We start from the raw sequence: 15,218 nt of genomic DNA, 5'->3' as shown, positions 1-15,218 counted from the left end.
AAAGCGGACCGTGTGATGTGCAGTCTTACGTCAATTTTGAAAAAGTATATTTTTTTTAATGATGGATTGTAGTGTGTTCTAGAGTTAAAGCATCCATTAACCAACTTCAACGGTGGCAATTCCAAAGATGCCTTCTGTATCCACCTCGGGCTTTCTTCCTTTCCACATTCGAAGCGTAGTGAAGGTATTGGGCATATCCAGCTCATCAAACAGGGCAACAGCTTGAGGGTTGACAATAGGAATGTCGATATCAAAGACGTTTTTGACGGATGGCGTGATGTCGTTATCCGGCTGTGCAAGTGCTTCCGTGGCTAGCTTGGCCAACTTGTAGAGGATAGCCTTAGCTACATCTGGCGACTGCGCAAACAATGGCCCCACGCGAAAAGACGTGATGGCGGGACGAACACAGCCGTAGCCAAGCACCTTGCCTTCTTCCATGACAGCCACACTGAAACGCCCATATTTTGCATTATTAGAATGAAATTTAATCCATTCCGAAACAAAAACCGGACGGTTCCAGCCGTTGTATTTCTCTTCCAGTCTGTAGAGCTCCTCTATTGGCACGTCACACGCATTCATGACCTTCTTGCCTTCCAGGGTTTCAAACGATGACAGTCTTTCCAAAATCACGTCAGCACTACCGGTTCTTCGTTCGTTTTCCCAAGAAGAGATGGTGAAGCCTGACTTTTCGTAATTATGGACTTGCTCCATAACCGCATCTAAGCCTACACAGGGTCGATCTTCCACATGGTTTAACGCGTGTTGAAACACGGCAAGGCCATAGCCTTTGCCACGGTGTTCTGGCGCGACGATATAAAAGCCTACGAAGGCGCTTTCCTTCCCGTAACGTACGACGCTCACGATAGCAACCACTGTCTGCTTATCTGGGTTTCCGTCTTCCGCTATGGTTCCAACAAAAAAGCTTTCGGGATCCAAGTTGTAGTATACTTGGTTGAGGTCGTGGCCTTGATTCCCTGGGTTCCACTCCTCACTCACAGGCCATTTATAAAAGTAATCTGCAGCCTCCTCAGCTGTACATGAGCGGATTGATACGGTGGGTGCCATATCAAAGGTGTAGAGAAAAGAAGAAAACAGGAGGTAACTGAGAACCACTAATTTATTACATTTCACAGACTCTGACTCAGCAAGGGCTGTGCGCGCATGGTATTCAGACACAGCAGCACCAGCATAAAAAATATCTCTATCCCCAAGGAAATGGAGATTTGCTTATTCGTCGTCATGAAAAACTTAACTTTTTTGCCGTGTCCATGTTGAAGGAGCTGTCGACAGGCTGAAGATTCGATTGGACCCCCGTCAAATTTGTTTGGAGCCAGTGGGTATCAAGTAACACAGGATTGGCACTGAAACTAATAAGGGAAGCCCAGCGGTCTTTGGAATCTTAATTATCGAGGCATGATGTCTATCAATGCTGTGAACAATTCAATGCAGTACCACCCAATATGTTTGGTGCGAACATGATCAGCTGGAAAAGTGATGTGGTACCTGACTGATGGTGCATTTGACTTGTTCCAATTTAGATGGGCAAACGGCGATCATAAACCACAAGACCTTACCATTTGTATGGCATGACTTGCTCTGAAAAACGTCCCAAAGAGATGTAGGAAAAAGATCAGTAGCTAGGATCGTGCTGAATAGATCTGGCATCAATTTTTTTTTTTGGAAACGGCTATCAGCATACAGACGCTTTATGTATCTTGTCTTTGGTCAAAATGAAAAGCAGTCGAGCAGGGTAGAGTGAATGAAAACGTCATAGTTCCAAAAGTATTGTTCATACGCAAAAAGAGGCTGATGCATGTGGCCAAGGCCTTCCCGTGGTCTGGCACATCAAAGATTGGAGTGGAATCAACGGACTGTAACCTTAAAATTCTTCACATTAGAAAAAAAAAAAAAAAAGGAAAATGAAAAGGCTATGCCGCGCAAGGATAAAGCAGCTCAAATGTGTTATGTGTATGTATTTTACAAATGTTTACTAATGCAAGGGCTATGGTTGGTTGCCAAGGTAAAAAGCACATTAACAGACTCGATGAGAGTGCTCGACAAATAAAAGCATACATTTGATGATTTCAACAAACTTCGCTCCTGTATCCTGGGGTCCAAGCATATCATCGGCAGTCCATGAAGCAAGCGTACCATTAGGGAGTTTGAGGTTCTCTTTAAAGTGTTCGCAGTGTTCATTAAACAGTACTTCAAACTCAAACCAAACAGGTCCTTTGCCAGTATGTCCTAAAATCGTACTAGCACTCCCTTGTCGTTGTAACGGTAAAAGCTCGACTCGAGTAATCTCCACGATGAACGGATAATGCAGTCTGAACCGTTGAGTTTGCTTAAATAGAATCTGTTTAACGTCAAGGAAGTCGGGTATATTTTGAAAAGTGATATTTCGGCTCTTCACGCTGCAAGAAACAAACCATATTAGATCCTAGTGTTGCCTAACTTTCGACTATACAAATCGTTTCATTACCTCATGGAAACTTTTCGAATAAACGTTGAAAATGGTTTTATGTCCGTTCGTAATTGGTCTTTTTTGGTTAATTTCAACGAAAAGTCGAATTTTCTATGTAGGCAAGCTTTCAGCATCTGGTAGTATCTCATCCTACAACTCACAAGTTAGTTGACTTACCTTTCCAGTGATACCCAATCTATCTCAGCTAACGTCTGGTGACATACAGTGACCTTCTCCAGATCGATGATATTGGCATTCACCTTCATATTAACTTCACTGTATCGATTGTTTGGTTGATTCCGAGCATTAGCGGTAATTTCATAATGAGCACTACGGCCAAAAGCTTGGGGTAGTATGTCGGAAATGCTGTTAACGATCTCTTCCTGGGTTGTTGTTATATTATTAAACTGCGACACGGCGCCGTATTGATTCTGAACGATATCCCGAAGATCTGTGTATTCCCAAATTCGTTGCTGCACTTCCGGCTTGATGTTACTCCACAGAACTTTGCCAAGACTAACAAAGAAGGGTTATAAGTATTGATATTGTTCGCCACACACACAACGAATCAAACCCCAAGCGTACCTTGCACTAAACCGGAGATCTCCTTTGTATCCTCGAACATCCTCAAACCTGGAGGCATATTAGTCATTGAGTTTTTAGCATGTTATCGAATGTGAATAGATCAGAAACTTACACCTCATGCAAAGTGGTATAAATGGTGTGGAAATTATACGCTCGAAGCCTATGCAGCAATATATTAGAATGGATAGCAAGAACCTCCTCAATGGAATTAAAATTCTACTTACGCTTCTACTGGCGACAGATCAGAATCAGGTGGCAACGTGTTTGCTGGAAGCTGGGTCAACCGCATCGTTTTGAATTGTCTGTTCATCTGTGAGACATCATCCTGTTTTCGTCCAGAAGAAGCCACCGTCTTTTTTGATGAAGCTTTGGATGACTTTCCAAGAGGGGGAAATGCATCATCTCCTAGACTTATATCAGCCGCCGCCTCAGAGATTTCACTCCACGGCTGGCGGTTTTGAACTGCCGATTGAGGCCAAGTAGAGCTTTGAATTGACGTAACTTTTGATTTGGAATATGAAGTGAGTTTGGGTACATTTTTTTCTACGGTTGCTTTTGCGACCACTTTTTCGGCTTGTTTAACGACAGTGGGCACTTCCTTGGTTTTACTAAGATCACTACTAGGTCGTAATATATGAAATTGGGGTATTTCAGAATGGTGCGTAGCTGGTGGTGATTCGGCAGGTATGGACGAGGTGTCAATGGAGGGTGAGGCGACCTTCAAGTGGTCAGCATCAATCGATGACAGTGAATTTGGAGAGCTGGAGGCCGCATCCATGTCAGAAAAATTCGTACTTTGCATTGTTTGATCTTCTACCATTAGCTTCGGTGGCATGTATTTGCCCTGCATGTCTTTGAAAGCTGGTATCAGCACAAAAAATGCCTGCATTGGCTTAGATTCGCTCGGATGAAGATCAACAAGGTTTAGGTAAGCGTATCGTGGGAGATGGCAAAATACCAAACCAAAGTGATCGAACTTGGTAGGATAGTGAGTGACGGCAATAGGCTTGCACTTGGTATTGTATTTTTTCATGCGTTTCTGTGACCAGATGCGTCAGTCAAGTTGGGATTGCAATGTGTTTTTACAGACAGCAGCTTGGGTCAACTTACATAAATTGCCTGCAATACTTGGAAACACTGCTCAGCAGCTTTAACATCTTTTTCATTGTTACCGGTGATGGTAATGGTCTGCAATAGACACGCCCTGTTAATGCTCACATTCAACAAATGTTTGCATACAATCAACCCACCCGCTCATTTACTTACTCGATCATCAAGAGTACAGGTTGTATTTGTGCGTTCGGCGATTTGGTGCAGGTACTCAGAACTTGTCTGTTGGAACAAATGAGGTGGCGACAGGACCAATTGCACATTGTGCACATTCTTGGCGAAGGTGAATACAGCTCTGAAAACTTGCTCATTCTTCTTTTCATCTTCATCAGCATCCGGAGCCTTCTCATCGCTTTCAAAAACAGGTAACTTTAAGTTAACTTCCTCTACCATCGGTTCTGGCACAGCGATCACAGGCGTCGTCGTCACGGGTGTAGGTGGATCCCTGCCAAAGCTGGACAGTTGATTTACTAAAGGAAGAGCTTCGTACGTATTGACCATTCCATCTGCGCCAACATTGTTGCTTCCCTGTGGCCGATAAATGGCATGATTTAGCATCTATTCCAAAACAATCAATAACACTGTTGTCAGCATTTACCGAAGTCTCAATTAGTCTTATAAGATTTGCAACTCTATTAAAAATGATGATAAGCAACAAACTGAGACATACAGCTTCCATACAGAATGTCACTCACGCATCGTCGCATGCATCCGTTGTATTGCCGGAGATCAGGAATCGCTGTGAAAATGGTCAATTCGAGAATCACCGTTTAGTTCTCGAGACAATAAGAAGTACATGCCTGTTCATCATAATCGAAAGTAATATTGGTGGTAGTTGCTTGTGCGATTTGGCTGTATGACCGGTAAGTTCCACTTTGAACATACAAAGGAGGTAGTTGAATCGACAAAGCCTACCTGAGGTATGGTTGCAGTCGAGAACAAAGGATCTGGGAGATGAATGCTGCCGGAAAGACACTTGCGTTGATTTCTATTGTTAAAGAGTTAGTCCCCTGTTATTTTGGTGTTGTGCGTAGCGTTGCATGACTTGCCATCTGCCATGGATTGTTCTGATCTTCGTCTTTGTTCACAATTTGGCCCACTCAAAATTTCCCAATCCAGATTTTGGCCTTTATACTTTCTGCTATCCGGTCACAAATTGGCGCTTAAAATTGAAGCATTGATCATCTTTCTGGGAAATGGTTAGATTCATAATAACGATGTCGCCAAATGACGAGATATTATACCATGCTTACTACATAGCGCTCTCTTTATACTTTGTTGTTAGAGCGTCTATTTCCAAGAAGTAGCACAAAGTAATGCTAACAAAAACTCAAAATACAAAATCGTAAGCGATGGCCGAAGTTCACAAATTATGATGTAATTTATGGACGAGCACAATTGATAGGCAAAGAAAAAAGGGAGATACAATGTCGAGCATAAAAAACGTCATCGGAAATCTGCTTTCATTAAGAAGTAAAGAATCGTCTTGAGATTAGTACGACGGACAGTGAATATAGTATAATATTAGTTATCAATTAAGCATTTAAAAAACGCAGAAACATCTTGAATTCAGAGGATATCTGTACGAAGGCAATTGGCATACATTGTAGTAATTGTGGTGGCAAAAGGGCTTCTAAGATTAACGTTTGATTCTGATTTCCTATGGTTGAAGGCGGATTGCATGCAACAACCAGGGAAACAAAGCTCCTCGTTGCCTAGATTATGCCAGTGGAGTGCCATTATGGGACAACCACAATCTACTTCCGTCGAGCTGCTTTGACATTGCCTTTACCTCTGCTGCTACCGCGCTTTCCATCTCTTTAGTACTTATATCCGTACGGCCCCGGAACTGACTATAAATTCTCTCTTCATTAAACATCGGTAATGCAGCCCCAACCCGGCCACGCTCCCTGAAGTAGTATCGCACAGACTTTTCTTTAAGATCTGGTTTCGTCCAGGGTATCTGTCCACCCGTGATACATTTGATACTCAATGTGGTTGCGCTCTCAAGTTGGGCAGCATACCACAGGCATGTGAGTCTTTCAGCCAGTGTTGTTTCCAAGCAAGACTGACAACCACACTGTTTAGCGTAGTCCGCGCCAAGAAGCTTCCAGGAGGCTATGCCCTTTGTCGCTTTTTCAATTGGCAGCATTGTAGAAACGGTCACGCTTTTCGTATCCACGTCCCAACTCCCAACGGCGGCGACTACTTCATTGATTTCCTTCCAACTTGCATCGAGCCGCTTCTTGGCATCTTCCGTTTTGGCATCTAGCCGTGTAGGCCTACTTTTTTCCTTCCACCACGCCACAGTACCACCCATGGCGACTTCCACCCAACCTTGAAACGTTGCCTTGCCATGTATCCAAAGGAAACAAGGATGCTCCGATATTTGACCATCCATGCTTATTCCAACCGTATCAATTATCCAAAGAAGACGACCCGCTTCGTATTCGTCTTTGAGATAGAAGCTGGCTTCAGGCAAGTGATCAACAGCTAGTCCTGCATGACGAAGTCCACGAAGGACCTGCTTGTGCGTGGCAACATTTATCAAGAACATTGCCAAGCTAACACCTACTCTCTGATGATCACGATAACAAGGAAGCACGAATCCTGCCATGACTTTGACAGGTGGTGTATAAGTAGTAACGAAGTCAGTCATATCGTCAAACGAAGGATTCCAGGCCCAGCACCAGAATCTGATCAACATGAGTGCGATCTCGAGGGCTAACCACTGGTACACCATCCACTGTTCAGGGAACGATTGAATATAAGCATAGCACCCGACATATCCAATCAGAGTCATGGCCGCACCGATACCTAAGAGCGCCTGGAGAAAGATCCTGTAGCCTTTTGCTAAGTTCGTTTGCAAAGATAATATAGTGGCAATGGGTGTCAAACAGCCTATGAGAGTCCCTCCGACAACACGCATGATGGGGAATGCTGCATACACATGGTCCCATGCCAAAATCAACGGAGCAAGAAAAGGAACGATGCCTAGCGCACCAGAAAGACCGGCAACTGTAGCCTGAAATATCCACTTTCGCAACTTCGGCGAGAATTCAACCTTCGAAGTCCCCCCAGGCACACTATGGAGTCTGTCCGCTAGAACATTGGTCGGCCAAGCAGAGTCTCCCCAGCCTATCGTATTGAGATCCGCTCCACAGTCCGTCATCCCAGCATTCTTGAGCCATTCAGCAGGCAAGATCAGGTAAGCACTCGCTTTAACAGCGGCCAGAGAGCCAAACATGGACAGCATACTTACAGATGCATAAATGTATCCTTTGGATATAGATGAAAGAAGGTGAGATGCGCATGCTTCCGTACCAAATAAGGTTGCAACAGCACTGATGTCCTGAATTCCCGAGGAGAGTGCTTCCCCATATGTTGTCGCGGCCGCTCCAGGAACAGCACCAAGTAGGGAAATCACTAGCGCTGCTTTAATGGCTCCCAGCTCAGCGCGCTGTGCTTTCAGGGCCAGCTGTTCGTAATTGCGCTTTGCATGCACATGCCAATCCGAAATAGCGACAGTCTTTGCAGTGCTGAAGGTGTTAGCAAGTTTTCCGTACAACGCTGAAGATTGGACCATCGCTGTGAGTTGGTTGGGAAGTTGGTGCCACATAGTAAAGGACACGACAGTATTACTTGAGTGATCACGTGTTGTTCGCCTTAACAACAAGTGCACAAGAATATTACTGTAGCAATTCATACAAAGTTATACCGTTGATTTAGTGATTAGCATCAACGAGTTGCAAAATCTGAATATTCATCGTACCGGAGTGGCTTCATTCGGCCCAGTATTGGCCGCCAGGTTGGTAGACCGCTTGAAACCCAAGTTGTTACTTGATAAAAATAGTATCTGCATTTCTCATAGTATGAACGACGACAGTTTACTGCTATGATTTGAACACAATAAACGCGATGTGGTGAATTGAAAAAATATGGGAAATAGGGAAAACTCTAATAAAATTTCCAAAAAAAAAAAAGATACATGCCGGAAGCCAGATTTGAACTGGCGGCCTTCTGTTTACGAGACAGACGCGCTAACCACTGCGCTATACCGGCGCATTTTTTGCGCGAAAAATCCCAAAGATTATGTTGAATTTGCAATATACTGCAATAATATGAAATAGAATATCTCGTAATCTCCCCAAATACTCCATGTATCGATAACAGAAATATGTCCCTACTGATGGAAGAAAGTTAAAATTTTCCACCTATTAATATGAAATTAAAACTTTATGTCTAATATGTTTAATTTTTCAGAAGTCATCCATTTCGGATACCAGTACATAATCTAACACCATGCGTATTAATCAAATCTTCCTTATGCTTTACATAACATGACTTGACCCTTCTCATCATAAACGGCCAGTATGTTGGAGTATGGGTGGGAGGCGATGCCGATAATCTCTGCTTCGGTGAGCTAAATGCAGGGATAACTTATCACGTGAGTCATACAAGTGATTTGCCCCTCATGCTCGTCTGTTTTCCTTACCTTGAGTTCATTGACCAAAGCTCCATTTGAAATGTTGAAAGCATACATAACAGAGTCCTCTGCTACCGCGTACACAAAGTCTCCATGAGGTGAGATAGCTGCGGAAATGAAATCTGCTCCGCTCTTCTTGTCATGTGTGAATGATTTTAGCATTTGACCGCGGATATTGAGCAGGTATAGCATGTTGGTCTTGCTACAAACAAGGATTTGATCTGGATTATTCGGAATGACAATAACATTGTTGACAGTCTGTCCACTAGCTCCTCCGATAGGGTTTAGTGCGCCTTTGGGAACATCAACTTGCGTCTGAGGAGAAATGGTCGCTATGCATGATGTTGATTTCGTATCCCAAACCTGCGGTACGTAAATGCGCTTAGTACCATTCCACCACTTATTACTGTTACTCCTATTCAACTCACCTTTACTGTACCGTCACTGCTAGCGCTAATGACACGCGCCATATCCGCGGAAAAGGTGATATTATTTACAAATGATGTGTGGCCTCTGAACTCTTTTAGTATCTTGCCAGATTTAAGGCCATGAATTTTGATACTATGGTCGAAGCTGGAACTTAACACTTGTGTTCCGTCCTTGTTAAAGGCAATAGATGTGACACCTTGGCTATGCGCAGGTGAGAATCTTCGTTGACAATGACCAGTTGCGACTTTCCACACCTAAGGCAATTCCAAAATGGTCAGAATCTCATTTGTTTATGATATGAAGCTTCGTAAGACCTACCGCTATGACGCCATCAGTTGATCCCGATGCAAGAAGCTCACTGTCCTTACTGAATGCTAAACTGATGACAGAGTTATCCATAGCAATAAGGTTTTCCTATGGAACAAAACGCGTCAGTATTCAAGCTCATAACGGTGATTTGTGAATCCAGAATACAATACATACTTCCGCCTGGTACCGCAAATCCTTACGAAGTTTTCCAGTAAGATAATTCCAAATCTCAATAAATCCATCAACTGAGCCAGTAGCAAGTAGCTGCCCATCTTGAGAAAACACGGCAGATTCCGCGTATGTCTTTTTGCCTGGAAACTGGTAAATGCTGTATTAGATTATATTCTTCTGGAGCACACCCTGATACCCAATGGATTACCTTGATAAGAGAGTATTGCTTTGTGGGCACTGCGTCGTCTTCGGCTTTTACTACTTGTGTCGTACCTCGGAATAAATCGAAAGCTGTATCTGGCTGTACCAAGCCTTGTTGCTGTTGCCACTTCAATGATTGACCTAGCAAAGTAAGAAGCCTTGCAGGTGCTACGGTGGATACCTCAGACGCCAAGGCTAAAGCATGGTTAGCTCAATCTAGGCACATAGTTGCAGATTATTCACAAGCACGCTTACCTTTCGCTATTGCCTGACGTCGTTTCTCCTTCGTAGTTCCATCAGGATAAGCTTCCTTGATGTCGAAATATGTCCTCGATACCAAGTGCTCCAGGCGCAAAAATCGCTCGGGCGCTCGAGCCTTCAACAATTGCATAGGTTCTGTCTGTCGTAGCAGTGATCTAGCTGCACCTAACTCGCGCATTTCAATCAACTCAACGATGATCTGTATGTAAAAGGCGTTAAAGGTATTAGATAAACTTCGAATGTAGTTGCTTTGGATATCTAGATGACAGTACCTGCTCATAGAGATCACCAAGTTGCTTGGCTGGAACACTTGCATTGAGAACAGTCGTGAGGACTGAGTCCCAGTTTCCGTCTATTATATCCTTCTTGAACGCGTCGACATTCTCAACCGTATTAAGAGATATAGAGCTCTCCTCCTATCCCGAGAAAGTGAATATATTCGTTATTAGCCATACTTTGATCGACCATTTTGTACATTGAATTTATGAATTACCTGCAGAGTTTGAAGTGTTCGTGAAAGGTTGTTTTCCTTTAGAAACTGTTCGATCAGTCGTATAACACTTGAAAACAGTGTTTGAGTATCTCAGTTATTACGCGACGTTTCCAATTATTGTGGCATTGGCTTACTCTGACGATTCTATTTCCAGTGACATTGCTTCTTGCTGTGAAGAGGTGTGACAACGAAAAAAATCACTTAAAGCTGGAAATTTTCTTATTTATTTTGTTCTTGACACATTTTCCACATCTTCCTGACCCGAATTGCCATGTCTGAACTTATCATACGAGATCATGACAATGATGGAGTTATGGAATATTTCATAAACACAGTGCACCCTAAAGCTGCATTTCGAGAAACGGAAGTAACAAAAACCAAGAGACTTCAACGTGGCCTCCTAGGGTTAGAACGAAAGAAACTGTACCATAATGCTGGACTGACAGTCGCGTCTACTGACGACACCGACGAGATACCCAACCTGCTGAAGCAGCATGATGATGCAGAACAAATATTATTGCACACTCCAAACCGACACAACCGCCTGCAAGACGACAATGGGCAAACTAACGAAGAGATAGATGGGACTGGCAGTGGAAGTGACAAAGAAAACGGAGCAACTGGTAGAAATTTATTTGGCTTGTCCAAATTGAAAGGCAAAGGCGTTGAATCCATGATGAAAATGGCTATGATGGCGACAGCATCCAACAAAGCAGGCCGGCCAAAGAAACAATCCTTTGCTAATATAGTTAGTGAACGATTAGCAGAAGCACATGAAGGGCATGCTATCTCAGACGAAGAAGAGGAACAGAAGCCCAAGCGGCGTGGAAGACCGCCAAAAAATGCAGCGAAGGCTGAACAGTCTACCAGCAACAAAAGCCGACGTGATGAATCTGAATCAGTATCAAATCACCAGCGATCTCATGAGAACGAAGCGCCTCAACCTCGGCGACGGGGAAGACCACCGAAGAATGCAGTCCGCGTAGAAGCTATCGCTGGCAAGCACAGTCGCGATGAAACAGAAGTACAGCAACCTCGACGACGTGGGCGTCCACCGAAGAATGCAGTTCGTGTAGAAAATAATGTCTCCAACAAACGCAGTAGCGATGAAGTAGAAGAACAGTTGTCCAGGATATCTCTTGATACAGAGGTGCCACAACCTCGGCGACGTGGACGTCCACCAAAAAACGCCGCTCGTGTAGAAGCAACTACCAATAAAAAGCACGGTCTTGATGCTAAAGATTCAACTCATAGGGGATCGCTTGGTGCGGACATACCTCAGCCTCGACGACGCGGGCGTCCACCGAAAAATGCGGTTCGAGTAGAAATAGCCACAGCCAAACATGATAGCGATAACGAATCAGACAACATTGGATCTCTTGATGAAGAGAAAATTCAGCAACCTCGAAGGCGTGGACGTCCACCAAAAAATGCTGCTAAACAGGGAGAATCCAGCAAGCGACAACGTGATGATGTAGCAACGGAGTTGGAAATGACCGATAGCACTGTATATCGTACTGCCAAGAAAAAGAGGGCCATAGATCGACAGATACAACTTTTGAACGAAGAAGATGAAGTGGATAGTGATGATGACAACAGTGAAATTGATAACGATGAAGAGAATGAGAGCGACGATGAACAAGAAGTACCAAAAGATCCTCTGGAAAAAGATGGATACGAACGATATTTCCAAGATTTGCATGCATTGAATAAGACATCAAACAACACTCTGTCTAAGCTTCCAATATTAGACCCTCAAGAGTTCAAGACGAAGCTGTCGCAGGCTCCGAAAAAGCACGCCAAAGATATCGCTATATTGCACTCTCTCCATGAACGACAATTTCCACAATGGCAATTCGAGCTTTTATCACACTACAACTTGCTTTTCTACGGATATGGATCTAAGCGAAAATTGTTGACCAAATTTGCACAGACCTATCTCACGGATGGACCTCTGATTGTTGTGAACGGCTACTTCCCTTCCATCACCATCAAGGATATATTGAATAAGTTATCCATAGGTGCGCTTGGTATCAACTCCCCGACTGGATCCATTCAAGACCATGTCAGCCTGATTATGGAACATTTCCAAAGAGGCGAAAATGAATATGAGCATATTTATTTATTGATTCATAACATTGATGGCGCAAACATACGAAATGAGCGAGCGCAGACAGCACTATCCATCTTGGCATCTTGTCCAAATATTCACATCATTGCATCTATTGATCACATAAATGCTGGACTTTTATGGGATAGTATCAAGATATCGCGATTCAACTGGATTTGGCACGATGCTACGACGTTCGATGACTATTTGGTGGAAACCAGTTTCGAAAACACGCTCATGGTTCGACAGAGTGAATTAGGAGGATCACGCGGTGTCAATTATGTTTTAGCATCATTGACAAGCAATGCAAGAGGTATATTCAAGGTATTAGCAGAGCATCAAGTCATGGAAATGGAACTGGCCACCATGGAAGGACGAGGCGACGAAAGCGTTGGTTTGACCTACAACGCCTACTATACCAAATGTCGAGAGGCGTTCTTTGTTAGCAACGACATCACGTTCCGAACACAGCTTACTGAATTCAGAGACCATAAAATTATACAAAGTAGAAGAACTTTAGACGGAACTGAGATTATGTACCTTCCTCTAGACAAATCTACCCTCACAAACATACTTGAATCCATTTCATAAAACCATACCCAATTTTTTTAACCACCGCATTCGACCCTGAGTCCCTTTTATACATTTACACTTTTGATCTACAATGTCCAAAGGTCGCTCAGGCACCACCGGCAGTGGGTTACTCGGAGGTGGTGTCAAGAAAACAAACCAAGAGCTGCTTATGCTGAAGAATGAGGTTGAGGAATTGCGCCTAGAAAAAGAGCAATCCAGAAACAATCTGTTGCACTTCATAAGTGAATTAGACGAAGCGAATCGCCGAAATAAGGAGCTGGAAGAGCAACTACAAAAGCTGAAATCGACGCAATCCCAAGGTGAATCAGTCGAGGGGTCTAAAACTGCTACGGATGAACCTGTCAATGGACTGGAATCCAGCCACGATGCCTGTAAATCCGAGCTTTCTGAGATTCAAGATCAGTTGCTGAAAGCCAACCAGCGCAACGAACAGCTCAAGGCCGACGTAGAGCAGCTGAAGGTTGAGCTTGAGGAAAAGAAACAGCTGGAAGAGCACGTCGATAAAGTGAATCAAGACAACGCTAATATGAAATCCAAAATCGAAGAACTCGAGAAGCGGATCCAAACGACTGCAGAAGAACACAAGGCTGGATCTGACCACTTGTTGCGCGAGCAGAAAGATGTGTTCGAAGCAGCTACCAAAAAGAAGGAGGAAGAGCTATCAGAATTGAAGAGGAAATTAACAGAAGCTTCAAGCGCGCTAGAGAAGTGTCAAATTGATGTCAACGAGAAATCAAGCCATGTTGACCGTATCAACCAAGAAAATACAGATTTGAAGACACAGTTGGAAGAAGCTAAAGGTATGCGAAAGGACTTTCGGAATTCCGATATCGAGAATAGCTGTTGAAACTAACGAATCAATGATGATATATTTAGAGTGGAAGCAACAATTAGACATGGTAAAGAGTGAACTCGACAAGAGTCAAGCTACTGCCAATGAGAACATCAGCCAAGCAAACCACGCCAAATCTGACCTGGCGGACTTCAAGAAACAAATGGAACAATCTGAAGGTATGATCTAAGAAATGTTATACCTATAGATGGAAGAAATGACGCTGACTGAGGAATATTTTTGCTGTGTCTTGCAACGAAAGATGTGCAGAAGCAATTGAAGGTAACTAGTGATGAGCTTGAGTCTCTCAAGACTTCCATCAATGAGAAGGATCAGAATGTCGGTCGCTCACAAGAGCAGATTGAAGGTATGAAAGCATCGCCTTATGCAGATCAAAATACTGGGAGGAGATGAAGGTTGTCTTTAGAGACATACTATATGTACTAACTATCGCGTTGGCGTCATTTAGATTTGAAAGTGCAGCTGAAGGCAGCCAATGAGGCATTAGAAGAAGCCAAAGCACTAGAAGCCAAAACTAGCAGTGAAATGAACCTTGTTCAAACTAATACCGCAGAGTTGAACAGCCACATAGCGAAGTTTGGTCAAGAGAAAGAAGAGCATTTGAAGAAAATATCTGCTCTTGAATCCTCCCTTGAGGAGCTACGCAAAAAGGAAGATGAACCAAAACCCGCCAATGGACAAAATTCAAAGCAAGGTAATAAGGCGGTGGCTCTTCAGCAAAAACTTGACAAGATCAACCAAGAGCGGCAGAATTTTGAGCGCAATTCCAGCAAAAAGTTATCCAAATTGCAGGAGCAAAACCGAGAAGCTGAAAAACGCATTCTTGAAAAGGAAGGCATAATCAAAAACCTTTCTACAGAGCTGGAAGAATTTAAAGCAAACGGCACCACCAGCGCAAATGAAACATCTCATACTACGGCTCAGCACGAAGATCTTCAAAAGAAGTATAATGACTTGCAAGCACAGTATGACAGTTGTCAAGTTGAATTATCCGACGAAAGGGCAAAGCTGGAGCAGTCCTTGGTACAGCTTGGTGAAATTGAGAATCTTCGAAAAGAACATGATAATCTGCAAGCACAATATAACAGCTGTCATGCCGAACTTTCCGAGACCAAGGCAAACTTGCAACAGTCAGAAACACAACGTCTTGAG

The 15,218-nt window shown here is 43.5% G+C and overlaps 5 protein-coding genes and 1 non-coding gene across 6 annotated transcripts; 1 reads left to right on the top strand and 5 right to left on the bottom strand.

Moving 5' to 3' along the window:
* Nucleotide 1: 1 nt before the first annotated feature.
* Nucleotides 2-1,272, bottom strand: K450DRAFT_228877 (uncharacterized protein). The gene has a single exon (XM_051587001.1). It carries the CDS (start codon nucleotides 1,063-1,065, stop codon nucleotides 97-99), a length of 969 nt encoding a protein of 322 aa, XP_051447077.1. The 5' UTR covers nucleotides 1,066-1,272; the 3' UTR covers nucleotides 2-96.
* A 576-nt stretch (nucleotides 1,273-1,848) lies between these two features.
* K450DRAFT_228871 (uncharacterized protein) lies at nucleotides 1,849-5,255 on the bottom strand. Its single transcript, XM_051587000.1, has 13 exons — nucleotides 5,209-5,255; nucleotides 5,075-5,147; nucleotides 4,960-5,011; nucleotides 4,855-4,898; nucleotides 4,758-4,791; nucleotides 4,316-4,687; nucleotides 4,160-4,237; nucleotides 3,274-4,088; nucleotides 3,162-3,209; nucleotides 3,050-3,097; nucleotides 2,642-2,980; nucleotides 2,483-2,575; nucleotides 1,849-2,414 (listed from the first exon to the last, which is right to left on the bottom strand). The coding sequence occupies exons 1-13, from the start codon at nucleotides 5,216-5,218 to the stop codon at nucleotides 2,033-2,035; spliced, it is 2,388 nt and encodes a 795-aa protein (XP_051447076.1). The 5' UTR covers nucleotides 5,219-5,255; the 3' UTR covers nucleotides 1,849-2,032.
* A 405-nt stretch (nucleotides 5,256-5,660) lies between these two features.
* On the bottom strand, nucleotides 5,661-8,009 carry K450DRAFT_298107 (uncharacterized protein). Its single transcript, XM_051593681.1, has 2 exons — nucleotides 7,932-8,009; nucleotides 5,661-7,851 (listed from the first exon to the last, which is right to left on the bottom strand). Exons 1-2 carry the CDS (start codon nucleotides 7,943-7,945, stop codon nucleotides 5,880-5,882), a joined length of 1,986 nt encoding a protein of 661 aa, XP_051447075.1. The 5' UTR covers nucleotides 7,946-8,009; the 3' UTR covers nucleotides 5,661-5,879.
* A 139-nt stretch (nucleotides 8,010-8,148) lies between these two features.
* On the bottom strand, nucleotides 8,149-8,221 carry K450DRAFT_t34. Its single transcript has one exon. It is a non-coding gene; the product is annotated as a tRNA-Thr (tRNA).
* A 147-nt stretch (nucleotides 8,222-8,368) lies between these two features.
* Nucleotides 8,369-10,691, bottom strand: K450DRAFT_228866 (uncharacterized protein). The gene is made up of 10 exons (XM_051586999.1): nucleotides 10,644-10,691; nucleotides 10,510-10,576; nucleotides 10,289-10,432; nucleotides 10,011-10,215; nucleotides 9,763-9,950; nucleotides 9,558-9,701; nucleotides 9,393-9,488; nucleotides 9,074-9,328; nucleotides 8,655-9,008; nucleotides 8,369-8,582 (listed from the first exon to the last, which is right to left on the bottom strand). The coding sequence occupies exons 1-10, from the start codon at nucleotides 10,667-10,669 to the stop codon at nucleotides 8,484-8,486; spliced, it is 1,578 nt and encodes a 525-aa protein (XP_051447074.1). The 5' UTR covers nucleotides 10,670-10,691; the 3' UTR covers nucleotides 8,369-8,483.
* A 1,310-nt stretch (nucleotides 10,692-12,001) lies between these two features.
* Nucleotides 12,002-13,210, top strand: K450DRAFT_171501 (uncharacterized protein; the record flags this gene model as incomplete). Its single annotated transcript, XM_051584145.1, has 1 exon — nucleotides 12,002-13,210. One exon carries the CDS (start codon nucleotides 12,002-12,004, stop codon nucleotides 13,208-13,210), a length of 1,209 nt encoding a protein of 402 aa, XP_051447073.1.
* Nucleotides 13,211-15,218: the final 2,008 nt, after the last annotated feature.

Source organism: Umbelopsis ramanniana, assembly GCF_025399195.1.
Source record: "Umbelopsis ramanniana AG unplaced genomic scaffold K450scaffold_11, whole genome shotgun sequence".
Lineage (NCBI taxonomy): Eukaryota > Fungi > Mucoromycota > Umbelopsidomycetes > Umbelopsidales > Umbelopsidaceae > Umbelopsis > Umbelopsis ramanniana.
The sequence above is the reverse complement of the archived record's forward strand: the minus strand, read 5'-3'. Positions and strand labels throughout refer to the sequence as shown.

What these genes read in the sequence shown, in the direction of transcription:
- K450DRAFT_228877 (XM_051587001.1), bottom strand. Translation starts at nt 1,065, where the DNA reads ATGGCACCCACCGTATCAATCCGCTCATGTACAGCTGAGGAGGCTGCA.
- K450DRAFT_228866 (XM_051586999.1), bottom strand. Translation starts at nt 10,669, where the DNA reads ATGTCACTGGAAATAGAATCGTCAGA. An exon ending in ACGTCAGGCAATAGCGAAAG is followed by an intron (nt 9,951 to 10,010) that starts GTAAGCGTGCTT and finishes ACCATGCTTTAG; the next exon opens with CCTTGGCGTCTGAGGTATCC. An exon ending in GCAGTGACGGTACAGTAAAG is followed by an intron (nt 9,009 to 9,073) that starts GTGAGTTGAATA and finishes TACGTACCGCAG; the next exon opens with GTTTGGGATACGAAATCAAC.
- K450DRAFT_228871 (XM_051587000.1), bottom strand. An exon ending in ACGGATGCATGCGACGATGC is followed by an intron (nt 4,792 to 4,854) that starts GTGAGTGACATT and finishes CATTTTTAATAG; the next exon opens with AGTTGCAAATCTTATAAGAC. An exon ending in TAAGACTAATTGAGACTTCG is followed by an intron (nt 4,688 to 4,757) that starts GTAAATGCTGAC and finishes TATCGGCCACAG; the next exon opens with GGAAGCAACAATGTTGGCGC.